Here is a 24,551-nt window from a genome sequence, read left to right as displayed (position 1 = left end):
TCTTATGTCTATAATGGGTTTTTATTGGTCTGCACATTTGAGGGTATCATCACTTCTTCCTGTCTTTTTGGACTGGCCTCAGTAGTGAACAGCTTTTATGTAGAGTTGGCTCTAAGGACATTGGCTAGGTGAAATGTAGCACTTTGACTCTTAGGAAGGAACTGTGATGCAGCCTTTGTGCCACTTCATTGGCTGAGATTGCCATTAGCCAGACTATGGGATATTCTGTGGTCAAAACTGCAGAGAACCTGTAGGTGCTAGTGGCAGGAAGACCTATGAGGATCTCCAGAGGCTAAGACTGCTGGAGATTTAGTGTATACCCTCCCCCTGCCAAACATATCTTTTTGCTTTTGCCCATGGGTGAAAGTTCTAGATGAGAAAATCATTTTCAGTGCTTTGCATGGCATGCTGATATTCAGAGCCCTCAGGGAACTGTTGGAACCTGTGTTCTAAAATTAGACATACCTGGAACTATCACAGCACCTGAGTCCTTGAGCACAGATGCACTTGCTATGGTTTTGGTACTGGTGTCTAGTGTTTGAGCATTTGTCGCTATTCCATAAAAATAGTACCTGTGTCTCAAGGGCTCACCACTTTGGCTCTGACTGGTAGAGGGCATGCAACAGTTGCATAGGCCCTGGGATAACAACATGTATTATGGTTTGGGCCCTGTGGACAGGGTACTGTAGTAGCACAGTCTGAGGATGTTGGGTCAAATTTTTAACTCTGGCCTCAGGGGTCAGTCATAGGATAACAGCAGCACAATTATGATGGTGTTGTGTTCAAAGCCGCACACAAATCAATGGCAGCAGAACCCTAGAAATAACAGAATCATGGCCTGGGACTTGGAGGATGGGGCTCATGGTAGTGGTAGCCTGATCCCAGCAGTGATTGGTTAAAGTTACAACCTGAAACTTGGGAGACTGATGCTTAGGGCAGATGTAGCATCCCTGGAAATGATAGTTCAATCTCTGATGTGAGTGGAGCTGAGAGTAGAGGCAGCCTGGCCCCAGTGAAGATGTGTCAAAACCACAGCCCATCATGGGGGGTTCAGCTCAGGGTAGTAGTAGTAGCCCTAGCAATGATTGGTCAATGTTACAACATGGAACCCAGGACACAGGGTTCATGTCAATGAAAGCCCATCTCAACAATGACAGTTCAGAGTCTCTATTTTGGATGGAGGTTGGATGGGGCCCCAAACTGCAAAAGAACTCTTTGCAATGAAGACCTAGAACTGGGACCTGCAACTTGGTAGTAAGGGCCCAGCAGCAGAACACTGAAAAATCCCAGTCAAAGCATGACTTGGAATTCAGAGAGTGGGGCTCATGGTAGAAGACCAATGTCAGTAATGACAGTTCAGAGTCTTGACCTGGAATTGGGGGGGGAGTCAGGTGCAAAGCAACAGTAGCACCCTAGCAATGGCTAATCAAAGCCATCCTGGTGTGTTGGACTCAGGGTGGCAATAGCAAGGCCTGGGTAATGGCAGCCAAAGCATGACTTGTTAACAGAGGTTTCTCTGGTAATAGTGGGACAAAGCCCAACCTGGGGCCAGGGTTGGGCTAAGAACAGTGGCAACTCCAACTCCATTAGGGTATATGGTAATGTGCTATGGTGACATGTCCTTGAGAATGGGACACATCAGAATGTGAGGAACCTGAGGGCAAGTGTCACCTTAGCAACAATGCCAACCTAAGGAGTGAATGAAGAGGGAATCACTCTGTGCTATACCATCAACTGGGATCAGCATCAATGAAAATTGTGATAAAAGCTGCAGAGGTCCATGACGGTGAGGCTTGCAGGGTTTCTCCTTCTTACCTTCCCCCCATATGCTGAAGTACCTCAGAGGGAATTCCTCTAGGTAAAGTATAGCTCCTAACTGGGGAGTGTGATGACACAGGTAACATGCTTCCTATACTTTATGGTCATGCTTGTTTTTTGAGCTCCTTGGATTTTTGCTGCTTTCTTCTTTGTCATCTAGAACTGTTCCCTTCAGTTTTTAGTTTATTTATTTATTTATTAGGTGAGATTAGCTTAGAGACCTTGTAGCCCTCTATCTTGCTGAGAAAATCTTCTTTCCAGGAATTTTGAATTTTCTTTATTTTTAAAATTCTGTTCTCCCTCACAAAATATGTAATACTAGATAAAATGCCATGCTTTTTAATGAAATCTCTCCCCTCTCTTTGTTTTGCTGTATGAACTCCATCAGCAATTGCAAATCACACAAAAAAGTTATATCTCATTATATTTTCAGGAGTTTGGGGAAAAAGGAGTAAACAAACTTCAATCTATATTGTACTTTACCATTTGCAAAGCAATTTTATGTTTATTACTTTATATATTGTTTATTTCTTCTAAAAGCATTCTAAGATAGGGAATTATTTTCCCCCATTTTACATGTAAGCAAATGGTCACAAATTCAGTTAGTGGCTGAGCCAATACTAAAACTCTGTTCATTTGACCCTAGTCTTATGGGGTCACCACTATGCCATGTTAGGACTAGAAAGTTGACAAAATCTTCTTAACTTGCGGATAATATATTAGTAACACAATTTTTATGTTTTAATAATAGATATTAATATAATATTTAATCAAACCAATAATGAAATATGAAGCAAAACAGGAATGGGGATTGTATCACCCTCATCAACTTAATAAGCATGTGGCTTTGAACAATTCCTTTCTCTCATTGGTGTGTAATGTACCATCTGTAACGTTAAGGGAAATAATTATATGACGTCTAAGGTACTTCATAATCCTACCATACCATTTTTATTTATTATTCCCCTGAACTACTTTGGATTGGCACAAGCTACAGAATCCAGCTTGTTGTGGTTCAGTTATTGAAGAAAAGAAAGTTCTGATTTGGGTTATAGATTTAACCATCATTCAGCTATCCAAGAAATAATTTAGTGCAGTGGTCCCCAACCCCTGGGCCGTGGACCAGTAGTGGTCCACAGAGAAAGAGTAAATAACGTACATTATTTCCGTTTTATTTATATTTAAGTCTGAATGATGTTTTATTTTTAAGAAATGACCAGATTCCCTCTGTTACATCCGTCTAAGACTCACTCTTAATGCTTTTCTTGTAAGTTTGACAATTATATTTAAAAATACCACAGTTTTTACGCTGGTCGCATAATTTTATTTTGTGCATTTATCCGTCCCACCCTAAAGGCCGGTCCATGAAAGTATTTTCTGACATTAAACCGGTCAATGGCCCAAAAAAGGTTGGGGATCACTGATTTAGTGCACAACATATTTTTTTCAGTGATCAAGTGCAAAATCATAGAGAAATCTATTAAATTTTTGTTTTGAGTGATATTTAGTATTGGTTATTTACTTAAAATTTATAAGTTATTAGTGAAGAATGTTGCTAATGTATCAATGCAGAGTAAGCAAAAGATGGAAATGCATTTTCAGTAAAAATGGCGGCACAGTATATTGGCCTTTTATTCATGAATTCTGGATCTAAATTTTAACTTTCCCATTAACACTCAGATTGGTTAAAAAGTTATGTTCAGGGGCTTTAGAATTCCCATCTATAAATCTTCTTGGTGTACAGAATCTCTGAAGCCCTTTATAGATCAGCTACGATCCTGTGAAAATTCTTTTTACCTTTTTTCAGTAATCCAAGAAATGACATTTTATTCAATTCATAGTCCTATTTCCAAGAAATCAAATTAGGCTAGCTAGGGTCAAGATTCCTCACAGTGAGAGTTAAGAGATAATGACAAAGAGTTTTGCACAAAATCAGCTGAGCTTCAAGTCTGTCTCCCCACAGCTCATGTAATGTGGATTCAGAATATTGGTGTATTAAGCCAAGTATGGTCTGTCACCTGAAAGGGTATCTGTATTTATCTCTTCAACATATTAATGTCAGTTAGCTCTGCACTACAGTTCCCTTTTTTCTGTCCCCTTCTCCACTTCCAGGACTCTGTCCACTAAACCATCCAATCACTTCTAGTTTTCACTGGATTTCAATGCCTCTCTGACCAAAGATTTATGGCTTTTGGCTGATGGAGGTGCCAATATATTGTTACTATTTACATTTGAATACTGCACTCAAGTACATAAACTACTATTTTAAAAAAGAAAACAATTTTTGAATGCTTTTAGATATTAAGCATTAAGCTTGGGAATTTTAATATATTTAATAATAACAACACAACATACTTGTGAAGTTATTTTAATTTTAAAGATGAGAAAACTCTTACTAGAGGTCCTATATGACTTGCTTAAGGTCACAAAACTAACAATTCAAATGCATATCTCCATACTCTTTAGGCCTAGTTCCTGTTTTCCTTCCATGTGTATCTATCTATTTTATCATCTAATAATCACAGAAATCTTGTAAGCAGGGAAAGATTGCTTACCTTGTTTTACCTTTCTTTTCTTGCTCTATCACAACATGTAGAACAGCAATAGACATATGGTTGCTATTTAATAAAGATGCATTGAATGATCAAGTGAATTTAATTGGGGTTATGAAATAAAGGAAATTTGGGGTTAAAGTGACTTTTCCAAGATTATTAGCTAGATAGTGGCAGTTTAGAGTGAGAACTATTCAATTCAGATGTTTCTACTATTCTATAGATCTTTTTCAGGGTCTTTTCTGGAGCAAGAACCTTTCTCACTGCTAGGGATAAATGTTGGTGGGAATAGATATTGACTGTCTTTTAAGACTACTTCTTAGCTCTTATCCTATATCTTTTATAACCCTGATTAACTGGTTGATATGAATAGTTATAATATATCTATTAATTGCTACCTTCTGGGGCCAAAGTAAGATTGGGGACAACAGAGTTAAGGAGATACAATACTGTAACTTACTTAATGGTCTACCAGAAATCATAAATACATTTGGCACTAAGACTCATAATTTTAGACTTCTAATTTATTAATTTCACAACATGCTTCTTGATCCTTGGCAACAGCCATTTCTTTCACAATATTTCTCTTTTCCCTAAATGACCCAGGGCTTTCCTTTATTTCTAGTCCTGTCAAACTACACTAAACTACTCCTCAGAATGGAAGGTATCAGTCATAGCCTGTGACTGATTAGGTGGTTAGTAAAGTGCCTAGTGCTTTGAAAGGCTTACAGAAGACATCCAAAGAAGGAAAGTAGGAGGTAGCTATGTATCACTGGAAAACCAGAAAACTTAGGTTATAGTCCTATCTCTGCCTGTCACTAGCAATATGACTATGGGCAAATTTCATGTCCTTTATGAGCTTATTTTCTTATGTATAAAATGAGAGTTCAGGAAATCTCCTAATAGTCCTGGTAGCTTTAAAAATAAATGGATTATTGTTGTTTTGTTGCCTTTTCTCTCTAGGGTGGGAAGTAGATAGACTACATGCAATTCAAAGGTTTGCCTGTCTCTATAGTTCTGTGAACCTGTTTCTCTAGTCTAGAGGAACACTAAGTTCTTAGTAACAAAGTTTTTCTTGTTTTTTTTTTAATTTATGATTTTAATTTATTGTGTTTACATAGATTCAAGTGTCCCACCGGATATATCCCGCCTACCCCCGTGTTCCCCTCAGTCCCCCTTTGTCTCCTCCCCCCAATGCCTTCTCCCCTTCCTTCCAGAATTTGCTGTCCTGTTGTCTATGATGCTGTGTTATGTATATATAATTTCACTAATCTCTTCCCCTTCTCTGATCCCATCTTCTCTTCCACTTTCCCTCTGACCACTTAGTTTTTCTTTTTTTATTGTGAGGCCCTTTCATTCATGCAAAAAAAAATTGCTGAATAGACTTTAGGCCAGGTACTGCTTCTGGGGATTTTCTGTTAAGGGTTTCTGCTTCTGTTTCTCCATTGCCAGGCTGGGACTGGAGCATTTGATTGGTAAAGCTCATGACAATGCTGGAATAAGAGATCAATTATAGTGACCACTGTTTGCTGCCTACAAAGGTAATCATTGTGACAGACAGAAAGTGCTTCCTGGTTTGGTTAAGATACAAGGCTATTTAATTGGCTCAGCTTATTGATTGAAATCTTCTTGAATTAAAGTGTTTAGATTTGTAATTGTTTCCTATTAAGAGCTATTATTTTTATTTCTTTTTCTTCTACTGCTCCAGACTCTCTCCTAAGCATGCACCAGATATTCCTGATGACAGCACTGATAACATCACTATCTTTACCAGAATCTTGGATCGTCTTCTGGATGGCTATGATAACCGACTGCGACCTGGGCTTGGAGGTCAGTTATTATTTTAAGATGTTCTGCTTGGCTATTGTCATATAAAAATATTCTTAAATTGCCTTTAGTAGTCTATTAATGAGTGAAGTTAATATAAGCTGTTTCTTCATTCTGAGCATTGAACATTATTTCTAATCCTTTATTCCAACAGTCAATCTTGGTCTGGTTTGAAAGTTTCTGAATTTTACTTAAGTAAATTCATTTGGAGTATGAATGGGCATGGCTACAGTTGCCATGCCCATTTCTGGTAAGAAAATACCAATCTCTCTCTGAATGACAGGCGTGGCTCAGGAACAGCTGGGAAGTAGACCTTTGTTCTTACAACCCTGAACACACATCAGCCTGACATTCTAAAGAGTAGTAATCTGTTAGCTAGGTTGGATTTTAGTTGGCCATCAGATTAGTATGATCAGCAATACGATCATGATGAAGTAAAGGCTTTATAAATCATGGCTGTATATAAAGGGCAAGTATGCAAATATATGTGTGTTCAACATTTTTTTCTGAACCTCTTGACAATTATTTCCAGATATCATACAATATTGTCCCTAAACACTTCAGTGTGTATTTTCTTAAAGCAAAAATTATTTTATAAAATTACAATGCAATTGTAAATTCAGAAAATGTAACCTGATAGAAACTATTTTCTAATCTATACTCTATATTCAATTTTTGTCAGTCATCTCCAAACTGTTCCTTTTAGCAGTTTTTCTTGATATATGACTCAATCCAGGATTATGTCCTGTATTTATTTTCACATCTTTTTAGTGTATAATCTGGTATTATTATTCAGTCTTTCTTTGTCTTTTATAATATTGATTACATATTCCTTACTCATTTTAGGAAGAAAAAACAAGAGTTAATTGTGTTTTTCTCAGTGCATTAATCAAAAAGAGACATATCTGTTTGCCCCATTGTAGTAATATGAGCTCCTGTGTTCATCAGGTTGTTTCACTCTAAAATTACCATGTTTTCAATATATAATTAATAATTAATTTGTGGGGGCAGTGCTTTATTTTTTTGGCCTCAATGTTTTTCTCAGTAAAATTTCAGGTTTTAATAATAACATCTGGCATTTATTGGGTACTTATTTTATGCCAGGAAATTTTAAGTCATATACTTATTCAGTGCCATTTTTTGGTCATAACAACTATACTACAAGGTAACAGTATACCCATTTTAAGAAGAGGAAAACTGAGGCACAGAGAAATTAAGTGACTTACACTTAATTGGGTAGGTTACACAGTCCAAAGTTAAACTAATTGTCAGAGGTTCCTCTCATAAACACAATGCTTGAGATGTTAATCCAAATTCGGAGGGACCCGAAATATGGAAGACAGGAACAAGGTCCATCCTTTACACATTAAAGCTTTATTGTCTAGCTTGGCCAAGCGGCGGGAACTCCGACAGAAATCTGATGGAGAGCACGCCGGCCCTTTGTTCTACTTAGTTTTTATAGTTTTGTAAATGGGAAGTACAGAAGCAAAAATTGCAATTAGGAGCCCCTTACCGCTATTGATTATAGTCATATGTCCTTTAACATGATAGGATCACGTTCAATTTGCAAACCATACATCATTTTGGAGAAAACAAAATTTACAAGTCAACACAATGTTAGAAAGATATCTCTTTACATATTAAAAGGCCTTCCTATATTTTCTAGTGTTCACCAGCCATCTCTCTGTCCAGAGTCAGACGTGTTAACCACATGCATTTACATAAGAGAGGTAGTTTCTGTGGCGACAAATGCCTGCAAATGGCTCATTGCTATAAGTAAAGGTTTATTTTGGCTTTTCTCTTCCTGCACCTGGCTAGCCATTCACCCCTTTCCCCACAGGTGTGGTGGAATGTCTGGGAATCCATGTTTTCCTCCCCTTGCATTTACAATACAATGCCAAGGGCCATCCTGGTTATGCCAATCACACAGTACAGAGACTATTCCTCACCATTTCTCTGCACACCTTAACCCAAATTAATAAAATGTTCTCCAAGCCTTCTAAAATATTAATATTAATTCTGTAGCCTTTGGTACTTTACAACACCTGTGGGTGAAATGGCTCAGTGGCTCCTCAGGGACATATAATTTTTGTGTGATTTTTAAATAAACCAAAGTGTGGCCACTTTTGTTTTATTTACTTTTGCATGTTTCCAAAGAAGAGCAGGATTTTAATGGTATATTTTCTCAGATCTTTCAACAAATGTTTATCAAGCTTCAATTATGTAGTAGGCACTATTCTAGGAAGATCTATGAAGAAAAGAGACAAGATTCCTGTACTTGTGGAACTCACATTTTTCCTTAGAATTAAAGAGCCACTGTAGTGAAACTTTAAAAATAGTATAGTATTTATGAGTCTTTTTAACAACTATCTATTTGGTTAACTTTTGCCTCTGTAAAGAACACTTCCATACAGAAATTTTGGAAGAATTAAAATTTTTCTGGTAAATAGTTCATCATGTAGGTACTATGTTATTAATTTTTTAAGGTAGCAGAGCTTTCCCTAACACAGGGAGGGAAACTCCCCCAAAATCTCAACTACATATTACATTGGCATTGAAAAAGGCAACAGTCTACAGTTCTGTTAAGCCTTATTCATAGCTTAGCGAGAATAACTTTAAACAAATGTTTAGCCATAAAGTCTACCCTAGCTTTATAGATTATGATGATTAAGGAGGAAAACTTGGAGAGCTGAATGACAGTTTTGCGTGAGAAGGGAGATTTTGGACAGGCAACCAGAGGTAGCAAAAGGTGACAGCAGGCTTGCAGCAGAACCTTGGTCTTCAGTTATAATTAGTGGTGTCCTGTAGAAGCAATTATGACAATAAGCACTCTTTAAGCATGAAGTCCAAGCTAAGCATCTGATCACATCACAATGATCCTATGAAGTAAGTGTCATCCTTACAGATCTCAACTCATAGGCTGACAGGTACTAAGTACCTTTCTTGGTTACTGGGTGAAGAGGTGGAGAAGTATATGAAGGGACTGAAAACAGGGTCTTTCTGACTCCAGATTTCATCTCAACTGCTAGAAGCCTAAAATATTCACTTGGGCTTCAATTATGAGTAAAACAATTTCCACTAATTAAAACAATTATAACAAGAGAGATCATGACTTGTTAACTGGGAGTATATAAACACAAATGACCCACTTAAAAATATAGTTTCTTGGGTGATATAAATCCTTGCATTCTTCCCTGTCCAATTTCCTTTCATTTATTGTCCCTATTCCCCATTTGATTTTCCAGGTTTGAGTCAGAGAGCCTAATGCATAGGACATGATTTTTTTTTTAAAAGGGACATGTAAAACCAGTAGCCATGGCCACCATCACAGCCTCCTGGCCTGTGCAGGTTCGCATTTGATTTGGACAGATGGTAATGAAACAACAGAGCCAAGAACTTGTGGGCCATTACCTTTAATCCTAGTTCACACCCGACAGGCGAGAAATACACACAATGGGAAAACAGTTCCCTTTCCATTCAGGGCTTCCAAAGCTACTGACTCATCCAAGTTTCCCAGAACCAAAAGTTTCTACCTCACCAGCCTTATTCTCCTCTATTCCCCATCTCCTTCTCTCGGCACAAACTGGCTTCTCCTTCAGCACTCCGCCATCTTGGCTGCCTCTCTCCTTGCAATGCTAATTTCAGGAACTGGTGGGGCAGTGCTTTGAGATTATTATGTTCTTCTTTCAGCTTGCACTAACAGTTTTAACAACCATTGATTATTATTGCATAAATAAAAATTTCATTTGCAAAATGGTGATTTTCTAAATCAATTATTTCTCTACATATATTATATGGCATTGTATCTTAATAAAAATATTTTAAATTAATTTTATTTTTAGGTAACAATTAGCATGAACAGATGGATTCTTATTCAATGAATTAAAATCATTAATATTAATTTTGTTAAAATTGTTACTTACAATTTCCTATGTTTACTTAGTGGGAGTCCATTCATGCTGACTTTTGTGTCCTTTTGATATGTTCTTTTCAATTTTTTAATTGAATTGATTGAGGGTAATTTTGGTTCACAATATCATACAGGTTTCAAATGTACACCTGCATAAAATATCATCTGCACACTGTATCATGCACCCATCACTCAAAGCAGTCTCCATCCCCAATTATCGTACAGTTGCCCACATCCAACTAACCCTACCCACCTTTCCTTCTGGCAATCACCACACTGTTGTCTGTGTCCACACACTTCTCATGTGTGCCCTGACTGGGGATTGAACCTGAGATTTCCTCATGCCAAGCCGACACGCTATCCACTGAGCCAATCTCCAAGAACCACCTTATTTCTTTTTTAAAAAAAATATTTTCATTTATTCTCTAATGATCATATTTTCTTTCCCTTTTTAAAAAATTTATTTAGAAAATTAAACTTAATGGGGTGACATTGATAAATAAGAATACATAGGTTTCAGATAAACATTTCTATAACATTTGAACTACTGATTATATTGTATACTCATAACCCAAAGTCAGATCACTTTCTGTCACCGTATATTATTCCCTCTTTATTCCCTTCCCTCTAATCTCTTTATCCACAACCCCTACCCCCCATAACTACTTCACTTTTATCTGTGTCCATGAATCTCAATTTTATATTCCATCTATGTATGAAGTCATACAGTCCTTAGCTTTTTCTGATTTACTTATTTCACTCAGTATAATGTTCTCAAGGTCCATCCATGTTTTTGTAAATGGCAATATATCTTCACCTTCTTTTATTGAGCCCCCAAATCCTCTTCCCTCTGATAGTTGTCCATCTGTTCCATGTATTCATGTCTAGGTTCATATTTTGTTTGTCACTTTATTTTTGTCATTAGATTTCACATATAAGTAAGGTTACATGGTGTTTGTCTCTATGACTGGCTATTTCACTTAGCGTAATAATTTCCAGGTCTTGGCCATGGCAAGTTGGCTCAGTAGATAGAATGTTTTCCCAGTATGTGGATGTTCTGGGTTTGATCCCTGGTCAGAGCACAAATAAGTGACCAAATGCTTCTGTTCCCCTTTTCTTTTTCTTCCTTTCTCACAGTCAATGGCTCGATTGGTTCAAGCATCATTCCCAGGCACTGAGGATGGCTTGGTTGATTCGAGCATCAGCCCCAGAGGGGGGTTGCTAGATGGATCCCAGTTGAGGCACATGTGGTAGTCTGTCTCTCTATCCCTCTCCTCTCACTTCAAAAATAAAGACAATAATCTTCAGGTCCATCCATGCTATCACAAAAAGTAAGATTTTCCTCCTTTCCACAGTTGTGTAATATTCCACAATATTAATGTACCATTACTTTTTTTAAAAATCAGTGGCATTTTTTAAGACTTTATTTATTCAATTTTTTTTCAGAGAGGAAAGAGAGAGGGAGAGGGAAACAGGGAGAGAGAGACGGAAGCAGGGAGAGAGAGAGAGAAGGGGGAGGAGCAGGAAGCATCAACTCCCATATGTTCCTTGACCAGGCAAGCCCAGGGTTTTGAACCGGCAACCTCTGTTCCATGTCAACACTTTATCCCACTGTGCTACCACAAGTCAGGCTGTACCACTACTTTTTATCCACTCATCTACTGATGGGCACTTGGGCTATTTTCAGATCTTGGCTATTGTAAATAATGTTACAATGAACATAAGGGTACATATAATTTTTTCAAATTAGTGCTTTGGGTTTCTTCAGATATAGGCCTAGAAGTCAGAACACTGGGTCAAAAGGCGGTTCTATTTTAATTTTTTAAAGAAAATCCATACTGTTTTCCACAGTGGCTAAATCAATCTGCATTTCTTCCAACAGTGCACAAGTGTGCCCTTCTCTTCACATCTTTGCAAGCACTGGTTGTTTCTTGAGTTATTGATGATACCCATTCTGATATGTGAGATGGTAACTCATTGTGTTTTAATTTGCATCTCCCAGATGATTAGTGATGTTGAATATTTTCTCATATGTTTAAGTTCTTTATATATTTTGATAATCAACCCCTTATCAGATGTATTATTGGAAAATATGTTCTCCCATTCAGTGGGTTGATTTTTTATTCTTTTGATGGTTTCTCTTGCTGTGCAAAAGCTTTCTTTTTTTAAAATTTTATTTAGACTATTAGTTTTAACAGAATGACATTGGTCAACTAGAGTACATAGATTTAAAGAAAACATCTCCAAATGATTTTGACATTCGATTATGTGGTATATCTATCACCCAAAGTCAAATCGTTCTCCGTCACCTTTTATTTGGTTTTCTTTATGCCCCTCCCCTCCCCCCATCCCCTTCATCTTCTCTCTTCCCCTCCCCCCATCCCCTTCATCTCCTCTCTTCCCCTCCCCCTGGTAACCACTGCACTCTTACCTATGTTTATGAGTCTCAATTTTTATGTCTTACCTATGTATGAAATCATACAGTTCTTAGTTTTTTTTCTGATTTACTTATTTCACTCAGTATAATGTTATCAAGGTCCATCCATGTTGCTGTTAATAATAGTATGGCAAAAGCTTTTTTTTTTGGCAAAAGCTTTTTAATTTGAATTAACTTTAAGTATTTAATACATTTTGCTTTTATTCTTGTGTATGGTGGAAACTGGTGGTCTAGTTTAATTTTTTTCACATCTGTCCAATTTTTCAACACTATTTATTGAAGAGATGATCTTTACTCCATTGTATATTTTTACATCTTTTGCCAAATTTTAATTGACCATAAGGCATAGATTTATTTATTTGCTTTCTATCCTATTCCATTGATATATATGCCTGTTTTTGTGCCAATACCATCCTGCTTTGAATGCTATGGCCTTGTAGAGTAGTTCGATATCAGGTAGTGTGAAACCTTCAACTTTGTTCTTCTTTCTCATGATGCTGAGGCTATTCAGGATCATCTGTGGTTCCATATAAAATTTTAAAATTATTTGTTCTAGATCTGTGATATATGCCATTGGTAATTAAATTGTGTTGAATGTGTAGATTGCTTTGTATAGCATGGACATGTTAATGATGTTAATTTTCCCATCTAAGACCATAGTATATGCTTCAACTTATTTGTATTTTCCTCAATTTTTTATTAGTATCTTAGAATTTTCTAAGTACAGGTGTTTTACCTCAATTAAATTTATTCTTAGGCATGTTATTTATTTATTTATGCAATACTAAATGGGTGTGATTATATAATTTCTCTTTCTGACAGTTTGTTATTGGTGTTTAATAATGACACTGCTGGCCTCGGCCGGTTGGCTCAGTGGTAGAGCATCGGCCTGGCATGTGGAAGTCTTGGGTTTGATTCCTAGTCAGAACACACAGGAGAAGCGCCTATCTGCTTCTCCACCCTTCCCCCTCTCCTTCCTATCTCTCTCTTCCCCTCCTGCAGCCAAGGCTGCATGGGAGCAAAGTTGGCCTGGGCACTGCGAATGGCTCCATGGCCTCTGCCTCAGGTGCTAGAATGGCTCCAACCATAACAGACCAACGCCCCAGATGGGCAGAGCATCGCCCCCGATGGGCATGCCAGGTGGATCCTGGTTGGGTGCATGCAGAAGTCTGTCTGACTGCCTCTCCACTTCTAACATTGGAAAAATGCAAATAAAAATAAAAAATAAAAATGACATTGATATCTTAATATTAATTTTATGTCTTACCACTTTGTTAAATTCATATAGCTGGTCTAGTAGTTTTTTTGGCTGAGACTTTAAGGTTTTCTATGTACAATATCATGTTATTAGGAAATAATGACAGTTTTACTTTCTTCTTTACAATTTAGATGACTTTTATTTCTTCTTCTTATCTGATTGCTGTGGCTAGGACTTCCAGTGCTGTGTTTAATGAGTTATGAAATGTCTTATTCTTGATTTTGAGGGGATTGCTTTTAGTTTTTGCCCATTAAGTATAGTGTTGGCTGTTGATTTGTCATATATGACCTTTATGTTAAGGTATGTTCCCAGTATTCCCAGTTTGTTGACAGTTTTGATCATAAATGCAAACTGGATTTTATCAAAACTTTTTCTACATCTATTGATATGATCACGAGATTTTATTCCTCACTGTGCTTATGTCATATATCACATTTATTGATTTTTGAATATTGTACCAACCTTGCATCCCCAAAATAAATTCCACTTGATTGTAGTATATGATGATCATTTTTAATGTACTGCTAGATCTGATTTGCTAATATTATGTTGAGAATTTTAGCATCTATGTTCATCAGGTATATTGCCCTATACTTTTCTTTCTTTGTAGCATCTTTATCTGATTTTAAAATTAGGATAATACTGACTTGGTAAAAAGTGCTTGGATGTCTTCCTTACTTGTCAGTTTTTTGTTTTTGTTTTTGTTTTTTGTTTTGCAATACTTTGAGAAGAATAAGTGTTAGCTCTTCTTTGGCTTTTTGGTAAAATTCACATGTCATGCCATCCAGGATTTTTGTTTGCTTGGAAATTTTTTTTGTTAGAGAAAGAGAGCGAAAGGGAAAGGAGAAGAGAGAGTGGGGAGAAAGGAAAAGAGAGGAAGGGAGAGAGATGAGAAGCATCAACTCTTAGTTGCGTTACTTTTAGTTGTTCATTGATTGCTTCTCATATGTGCCTTAACTGGAGGCTCAAGATGAGCCAGTGATTCCTTGCTCAGGCCAGTGAACTTGGGCTTTAAACCAGTGACCTTTGTGATCAAGCCAGTAACCATGGGATCATTTCAAAGATCCCAAGCTCAAATTGGCGACCCCATATTTATGGTGGCAAGCTTGTATTTAAGCTGATAACCTCAGGGCTTTAAACATGGGACCTCAGTGTCCCAGATCAATGCTCTATCAACTCCACCACCACCAGTCAGGTGCTTGGAGTTTTGGGGTTACTGTTTTAATTTCATTAGTTCTAATTTGTTTGTTCAGATTTTCTGATTCTTCCTGATTTAGTTTCGGAAGATTGTATGTTTCTAGGAATGTATCCATTTCACCCATTTTGTCCAATCTAAGAGCATATATAATAGTTGTTTATAGTATTTTCTTACAATCCTTTGTGTTTCTATGGTGTCAGTTGCTACTTCTCTTTCTGATTTTATTTATTTGGGTCCCTGCTCTCATTTTCTTCTTGACTCAGGTAAAATGTTTGTCAGTCTTGTTTATCCTTTTAAAGAACCAGCTCTTGTCTTCATTACTCTTTTGTATTTTTTGTATTGTCTTTTTAGTCTCTTCATCATTTATTTCTGCTATAATCCTTATCATTTATTTCCTTCTACTTACTCAGGGCTTTGTTTGTTGTTATTTTGTTAGTTCCTTTAGGTGTAGAGTTAGTTGTTTTTTAAGATTTCCCTTGCTTTTTTTGGTAGCTCTGTAATGTTATAAACTTTCCTCTGAAGACTGCTTTTGCTCTGTCATAGATTTTTGGTTGTTGTATGTTCATTTTCATTTGTCTCTAGGTAATATTTTATTTCTTCCTTGACCTCTTTGTTAATCCATTCATTGTTTCATAGCATGTTATTTAGCCTCCATATATTGAATGTTTTTTTTCTTGTGTTTGATATCTAGTTTTATACCATTGTGGTTTGAGAAGATGCATGATATGATTTCAATTTTATTGAATTTATTAAGATTTATTTTGTGTTCTAAAATGTATCTACCTTTGAAATTTTTTCATGTGAATTTGAAGAGAATGTAAATTCTGCTGCAAAAGAATAAAATATTTTGTAAATATCAATTAAATCTGTCTGATTCAGTGTGCTGTTTAAGGTCACTATTGCCTTGTTGATTTTTTGCCTGGAAGATCTATCTATTGATGTCAGTGGGGTGTTAAAATACTTTACTATGACTGTAATCTTATTGATCTCTCACTCAGTGTCCACCAGGATTTTCTTTATATATTCTGTTGCTCTTATGTTGGGTCCATATATGTTTATATGGGTTATATCCTTTGTTGGAACAATCCCTTTAGTATTATATAGTGACTTTCTCTGTCTCTTGTTATGGCCTTTGTTTGAAGTCTATTTTGTCTGATACAAATACTGCTACCCCAACTCTTTTGTTTGTTTGTTTCAATTTGCATGGAATATTATGATACTCAGCTTGGATGCTTACTCTTATCTTGTCCTCTAAATCACTAATTTGATCCCCTCATCATCTAACCTGCTTTTCTTTCTTTTTTTTTTTTGTATTTTTCTGAAGCTGGAAACAGGGAGAGACAGTCAGACAGACTCCCGCATGCGCCAGACCGTGATCCACCCGGCATGCCCACCAGGGGCGATGCTCTGCCCACCAGGGGGCGATGCTCTGCCCCTCCGGGGGGTCGCTCTGCCATGACCAGAGCCACTCTAGCGCCTGGGGCAGAGGCCAAGGAGCCATCCCCACTGCCTGGGCCATCTTTGCTCCAATGGAGCCTTGGCTGCGGGAGGGGAAGAGAGAGACAGAGAGGAAGGGGGGGGTGGAGAAGCAAATGGGCGCTTCTCCTGTGTGCCCTGACCGGGAATCGAACCGCTCTACCGCTGAGCCAACCAGCCAGGGCCCATCTAACCTGCTTTTCATTCCTTCTAGTGTATTCTTTATTTTAGATATTGTATTCTTCATTTTTGCCTGGTTCTTTTTTATGGTTTGTCTGTCTCTTTTAATGCTTACAAGTTCTTCATTCCAGTTCTCACTGAGATCATCCATACTTTCTGTAAATTCCTTGAGCATTCTTATAACCATTGTTTTAAACTCTGCATCTAGTGTCTTCATTGCTTCATTTTCATTTCATTCTTTCTCTGGAGATTTCTGTTGTTCTTTCATTTAGGACATATTTATTTGTCTTTCTAGTTTGTCTTTCCATATTATATAGATCTGCTATGGCTCCCAAACTTGTTATGATGGCTTTATGATGTAGGTGTCTTATTGGGCTCAGTGTCACAATTTTCCAGGTTACTAGAACTTGGTGTCCCAGAAGTATTTTTTGTAGGTTATGTGCACCCTTCTGTTATAGTTGAGTCTTGAATGTTGTTGACCCTTTCATTGGTAGGGTTAAACCTTCAAGCTGGCTGAATTTAAGGATAAACCTCTATCACTATGTATGAATCGCTGTGCAGGAGCTGCCTCTTGAGGCAGAGCTGTTCTCAGCAGTGTTGAATGTCTGTGAGACATCCCATTTGAGTGTGCTGCTTGTGTGGCTAGTTGGGTGGAGCTCTGGTGTCTGAAACCTATGACTGCTTGTGTTGTTTTTGGGTTCCTTTGGGTAAGACTCAGATACAGATTGATGTCAGATATTGTTTGTAAACAGCCTTGGACTACCTGTCTGGAGCTACCACACTGTTTACTGTTTGTGGTTGCATCTATTGGGGCGGGATATACATGGGAACAGCCAATCTTTGTAAAAGGGATTGGCTTTCTTTAGCTTAGAGTTGCAGACCAATCTATAAAGGACCTCATGCTCCCTGAGGTCTGCCTCCACCTTGTCAGCTACTCTAACTCCTGCTAAGGTTGCATGGTCTTCCTCCAGAGCTTTCCTATGAAAGGTTGTAGTGTGGTCCCAGGCTAACTACCACCCACAGACCCTTCCACAGATCATGAACTCAGTAGGGTTGTGTGACTGTGGTCAGGAGTACAGGGCTGGTGGGTCCTCTAATTTGGGGCCTTTTTGTCAGGCACTCAATGAGGGGAAATTGTTCTATATTCCAGAGCCATACCATTCAGTCTTTGCCAGAGTCTTCAACTCTAGCTTACTCAGTAGTGGTGTGCTGCAGGTTCAGGTTAGGTGCAGCCAACCATGTCCTTTGTAGGAGCAGGCTCAGCATGGCACCACAACTGGAAATTGGGAGGACAGATCAGAAGAAACTTCCTTTGAGGGTAGTTCTGGCAGAGTCTGCAGGAGGTCTAAATGCTTCTGATGGTGGCATGCTCCAAATGTCTCAGCTATGAGCAACACTCGTTTTTTCTCCTGCAGAGCTGAACTCACCAGGGCGGGGGCCATTGGGACTTGGAAAGCAGATACAAACAGTCTTCTATTGGGTGTGGTGCTAGCAAGCCTGTAAAAGTGGAATGGGCATTTCTTTCCTTTCCCAGGCAAGAGGCCTTTGATGTGCATGAAAGATAAAAAGATTGCAGCTCCAACCAGCTCTAAATCCTCCCCTCCCCCCTCAGCATGGAGGTCTGTAAGGTAGGACCCCAGCTTCTGGAAAAACAGGTCAAATTAATCTCCCATTGGGGTAATAGCATGGACTTAGCTCACATGGGAGATAAAAGAGGCATTTCCCATGATAATAGCAACATAATCCAGTTCCTGCCTTACTGATTCCCAGATGAAAGTCTCCAGAAGATGCACTCTGAAAGTCCCAGCTCTGCACAGCACTCTGATCCCCCATGAGACTGAACTGAGCATGGTGGGCCTCAAGGAGTGGAAGGGCAGGCTAAATGATTCAACAGGGTTGTGCAGGCTGTACACTCAAGGTAGGGAAACAATGATACAATTTCCAAAGCTACACAGTTTATTCACTGTCTGAAGCTCCACCAAGCTTCTTAAGAAGAAGAGCTCCCCAAACGTCCCTGCTAGGGGTAACCAGAAGACCCTTCTGCAGCACCCAACCACAGCAGCGTGGTATTGTCAATAGATGAAGGACCAGACAGTGCACTCTTAAATGGTGCTGTAACAATGAAAGTACTAACCCTAGGAATTTGGCATCTATGTCTCTAGCAGACTCTCTTGTCTCCCAGGAAGATTATATCCCCATTGATTTTTACCACATGATGCTATGATTGTTTTTTTTTTTCATCTCTGTTCCTCTGGGTTGGGGATCCCTCTGTGGGGTTAAGACCCTATGCTCCTAGGATTGTAAATTTTGCAGTTGAAATTTCCCTCCAGGTTCTCAGTTGTCACAAATGGGTGTGGGAGTCCATATCTCCACTCTTCTTACCAGTCTCCATGTGGCTTTTCTTTAAATCCTTGGTTATAGTACTTCAGTTCAGCTAGCCTTCAGTTGGTTATTCAGGCTGATTGCTCTATAAGTTAGCTATAAATCTCGATTGGAGATGGGCGGAAATGATGGTAGCTTCCATCTACTTTGCAACCATCTTGGAATCCCGCTGTTCTTTTCATTTTTTAAAACACTTTTTTTTTTGCTTTATGGCATAACATTCTATTCCACACTTATCTTGTCCTCTCCCTTATTCAATCTTTGGACCAGTAATTTTTTCCGAGAAGAACTGGTATCTCTTTTTTTGTGTGTGGGAAATTATATTTAAAATCCAACTTTTGAGTGCTAGATATTTTTAATGCTAGTAGATTGCCATTGCATCTAGGACCTTTCAGTGGGCAGAATTGAAAAAATAAAAAGTTCTACATAAATGTATATATGCACATGCATACACACACACATGTAAAGTGTGTATGCATATGTAAAGTTTATAGTAATAACTAATTTCAGTCAAATAGAATATTCTTTATTTTTGTAATTTTTAGTTAATTGTATTGACATAGATTCAACTGTGCTATTCAATATAACACCTTCAATCCCATGCATTATGCCCCCCATGCTTCATGCAAAGCCTCTTTCCATTCCCATTTCACCCCCTTTGCTTCTTCTCCCCCTGCCTTCATCCTCTCTTTCCCTCTGGGTCTTGCTACCCTGTTATGTGTATCTATGTGTTATGTATATATTATAATTTGGTTAATCCCTTCACCTTCTTTGATTCTGTCCCCTCATCCACCTTTCCTCTGACAGCTGTCCATCTATTCCTTATGACCCTGGTTCTGTTTCTATTTTGTGCCTTAGTTTTTTGTGTTCATTAGAGTCCACATATAAGTGAGCTCATATGATAATTGTGTTTCTCTGCCTGGCATTTTTCACTTAGCATAGTAATCTCCATGTCTATCTATGCCATCACAAAATTTAAGATTTTCTTCTTTTTCATGGCCATGTAGTATTCCATTATATAAATGTACCATAGGTTTTTTGTTTGTTTGTTTGTTTGTTGTTGGGGGTTTTTTTACAGAGAGAGGGGGGGGACAGATAGGGACAGACAGGAAAGGAGAGAGATGAGAAGCATCAATTCTTCATTGCAGAACCTTCATTGTTCATTGATTGCATTCTCATATGTGCCTTGACTGGGGGGCTATAGCAAAGTGAGTGACACCTTTGATAAGCCAGTGACCTTTGGGCTCAAGCCAGCAACCATGGGGTCATGTCTATAATGCCACGCTCAAGCCAGTGACCCTGCATTCGAGCTGGTGAGCCCACTCAAGCCGGCAACCTCGGCACTTTGAACCTGGTTCTTCCGTGTCTCAGTCAGATGCTCTACCCACTGTGTCATCGCCTGGTTGGGCTACCATAGTTTTTTAATCCACTCTCCACTGACTGACACTTGGGCTGTTTCCAGATCTTATCTATTGAAAATAATGCTGCAATAAACATGGAGGTACATATCTTCTTTTGAATTAATATTTTGAGATTCTTTGGATATATTCCTAAAAGTGGGATAGCTGGGTCATAAGGTAGTTCCATTTTTAAATTTTTGAGGAAACAAAAATGCCATACTGTTTTTTCACAGAGTCTGCATTACCACCACCTTGTGTGAGAGGATTCCCTTTCCTCTGCACCCTTAACAACATTCCAACAGAATATACTTTAATGATTTACTTATTTTCTCAATTCTAAAATATATATAAATAGTATTAAAATTAATATACCCATACTACTATAAATCCATTTAATAAGTAAAGTTGAAAGTACTTTTTCAGGTTTTTTTAATCTATTTTTTTGAAAATGAAAACTACATGATATTTTGATATGAATAATAGATCAGAGAAGGGAAGTATTGGAGAAAGAGACAACTAATCACAAATCAATTGCAGTTATACAAGATGAAGATGATGACTGGAAGAACATAAAAAATTTGGTGACTGATTAATTGTGGGATTATGGAAAGGTGAGAAAAAAAGGACAATTTCTAGTTTCACACCTCAAATGATAGAGTAGTACTATTTTCCAAAATAGAGATTATATGAGGAAGGATGGTGCTATTTTAATTTATTCTCTTCCTTTGGAGTTGTGGTTGGAACAAAAATGTAAAGAAAGGTAGTGGGAACTAATTCCTTATAGACATCTATTATGATACCACTGAAAAATATGAGTAGCACACTTTGCTTTGGACTAACATGGTATAATAAAGTCCAGATTCAGCTTTTTATCTTAAAAAGAAACTAAGAAATGAACAGATATATTCTATAGAAGTTTGCAGAAGTTGAACAATAACAGCACAAAAGAGTGATCCTTGAAAAATAGAAACAGACCTGGTGAACCATTTAACAGCTTATAGCCTAGAGAGAATTTCAGTCTGAAGTACAGGTAGGGATAATCCAAACAGTGTCTGGTGGGCTCCATCTGTTGATGAGAAAGAGTTATGAAATTGGGGAGGCCAAAGTGAACAAAAATTTTAGGATACAGTAGAAGGAAGAGCTGCATGGAGTTATGATAGCTGGAGAGGGAAATGGGGTGGTGACATATAGGGGCAGAGAGAGAGAAAAGGAGAGAGAGAGAAAGAAGGAAGGAGAGAGAAAGATTTATAAATCTGCAGAGCATTTTTTTCAAGTTTTATGTAAGTGCTGTTCAGATCATACATATGAAGAAACAAGCCAAGGATGAAGACAAAACCATGGCAAACAGGGTTAAGGATAATTTGTATTCTCACCAACAAGAGTGGAAAAATTTGTAACACATAAGGCATGGGTTAGTGTACTCAAAATATGTTGAATCAAAAAGCAAAACCCAACCATAGGCTATCTTCAAGAGAGACATCTAAGCTCCAGAAACAAAAGTAGACTCAAAGTGAAACATTATAAAATGATTCTCTAAGCAAACAATACCCTTAAAAAAACAGCTGTAGCCATACTACTATCTAACAATAATGATTTCAAGACAACAAAGTTAACAAGAGTCAAAAATTCCATGGTGGTAAAGTGGACACTATATCAAGAAGACATAATGCTTTTTAATATATATGTACCAAATCAGGGAGCACCAAAATATACTGCTCACCAAAATTAGGGGATATTTCAAAATGAATATGAAGTGATAAAAAATCATCTGATTTTTTTAATTAAACAAGAACACCAGAAAAGCAAATGACAATCAAAGAAAGTTGTTCAATTATGCAAGTGAGATGCAAACTCAGTCATCATGATTGAATAGCAGGTGATATATTGGTAGGGGTGAACAGAAGCATGTCAGACTGGATGAGAGTGCTACACATTGACTGTTCAGTAGGGTCTATGGTCACCCAAGACTACCAAAACACTGACAGTAATGGGGCATGGACAGTATCAAATTGTCCAGCAGTTCTTGTGGGATCCTCTGACACTCTTACTCCAGGGCCACTTCCAGCTCAAGAAGTATCGTGGAAGGCATTATGGTTTGCCAGATGTCTTCCCAGTGCAGCCAAAGCGTGTTCAATGGGATTCAGGTCTGGAGAACATGAAGGCCAGTCCATGTGTTCGATTCCTGCCTCCTGAAGCATGTTGTTGATGAGATGTGCACTGTGGGGCCTTGCATTATCATCCATGAAAAGAAAGTTGTTTCCAACTGCTCCAGCGTAGGGTACCACTATAGGCTGCAGGACCTCATCTCAATATTTGACAGTTGTCAGTGATATGTTTCTGATGATGTGGAGGTCAATACGACCACCAATGCTGATGCCAACCCACACCATGATTCTACCACCACTGAAGGAGTCCCTTTCTCACATGAAATGTGTATTCTCCTGTGTTCCTCACTCACACCAGATCAGGACCGAATGATTGTCAGGCTGCAGATTAAACCTTAATTTATCAAAGAAGAGAACAGTTGATCATTCTTCACGGGTCCAATGACGATGCTCATTAGCTCAACTTCTATGGGTTCTATGGTGGTCAGCAGGTAACAGCATGCATACCATTGGTTGCCAGGTATGCAATCTAACACAATGGGGCCGATTTTGTATGGTCTGGGTGCATATCTGTCATCTAGTGTAGCAAGAAACTGTCTTGACAGCTCTGTTGCATTGCTGTGCCTGTTCCTTCTTGCCAATAAGGTCAGGTTGCAGTCATCTCTTGCTGTTGTAGCAGATGGGTGACCCTGCCCTTGTATTCTTCATACTGTGGCAGTTTCTTAAAAGTAATTTGACAGTTTGCTAATCATGCTTTGGGATGCTCCAAGTACTGTAGCCACTGTTGTCTGCTTTGGCCAGCTTCAAGATGTCCTATGGCACTCCAGACTTTGCATTCGGACAAATCATATTGCAAGAGCATTGCAAGGGCTGGGAAATGGCAGGATGTACAGATCAGGGAATGTGTAGATACTCTAGTAATTTCAGCCATTTACATGGTGCATTTTCACCAATGAAATAAAAGTTGGTTTTGCATCTCATTTGCACAATCAAACAACTTTCTTTGAATTGTTTTTTTCTTCTGATATTTGTATTTAATAAAAAAAACAAATGCTTCTTTTTTTATCACTTCATATCCATTTGGAAATATACCCTAATTTTTGTGAGCAATGTATTTAAAACATCTACTTATTGACTTTAAAACAGAAACAGACAAAAACATAATCATACTTGGAGAACTCAACACAACATTGATGGCTTTACATAGTCATTCAAACAGAAAATCAATAAAGAAATATAAGCCTTAAATGACACACTAAATGAAATGGACAAAATAAATATTTGCAGGACATTTCACTCTAGAAATTTTCACTCTATAAAATGTATCAGATATACATTTTTTTTCAGTATGCATGGAACATTCTCAAAGATAGACCATATGTTGGGCCACAAAACTAACCTTAACAAATTCAAGAAGACTGAAATTATATCAAGCATTTTCTCTGACCATACGCTTTGAAATTAGAATTCAAATGCAAAAAGAAAAAAGAAAAAAAAGTAAAGAAATCCACATAAATGTAAAAATTAAATAACATCTAAAAAAATGAGTCAAAGAAGAAATAAAAGCAGAGATCAAAAATATATATAGACAAATGAGAATGACATGACATACAAAAATTTCCAGGATGCAACAAAAGCAGTAATAAGAAGATAGTTTATATCATTACAATCTTGTATCATGAAAAAAAGAAAAATTCCCAGTAAACAACCTAACATCACATCTGAAACAACTAGAAATAAAAGAACAAATGCAAGCCAAACTCAGAAGAAAAAAAATAGTAAAAATAAGAGCACAAATAAATAAAATAGAGAACAAAAAATGTATAAAAAATTTAATATGGTACTGGCTAGAGATTCAATGGATAGAAAATTGCACTGTTGTGTGGCCCCCCAGGTTCTATTCCTGGGCAAGACAAATAGTAAAAGTGACTATCTGCTTCACCGTCCCACATTCCACCCCTTTCCTCCTTCTTCCCTTAGTATAGCCAGTGGCTTAATTGGTTTGAGT

General features: G+C 37.8%; 1 protein-coding gene across 3 annotated transcripts in view; it reads left to right on the top strand.

Annotated features, from left to right (window-relative positions):
* GABRA3 (gamma-aminobutyric acid type A receptor subunit alpha3) overlaps positions 1-24,551 on the top strand; it is a 428,833-nt gene that overhangs the window by 171,767 nt on the left and 232,515 nt on the right. For all 3 annotated transcript variants that reach the window (XM_066250025.1, XM_066250022.1, XM_066250023.1), the window contains exon 3: positions 6,079-6,200. In XM_066250025.1, coding sequence (XP_066106122.1) covers positions 6,079-6,200 — 122 coding nt within the window. The remainder of the gene's footprint in view (positions 1-6,078; positions 6,201-24,551) is intronic.

Source organism: Saccopteryx bilineata, chromosome X, assembly GCF_036850765.1.
Source record: "Saccopteryx bilineata isolate mSacBil1 chromosome X, mSacBil1_pri_phased_curated, whole genome shotgun sequence".
NCBI lineage: Eukaryota > Metazoa > Chordata > Mammalia > Chiroptera > Emballonuridae > Saccopteryx > Saccopteryx bilineata.
The sequence above is the reverse complement of the archived record's forward strand: the minus strand, read 5'-3'. Positions and strand labels throughout refer to the sequence as shown.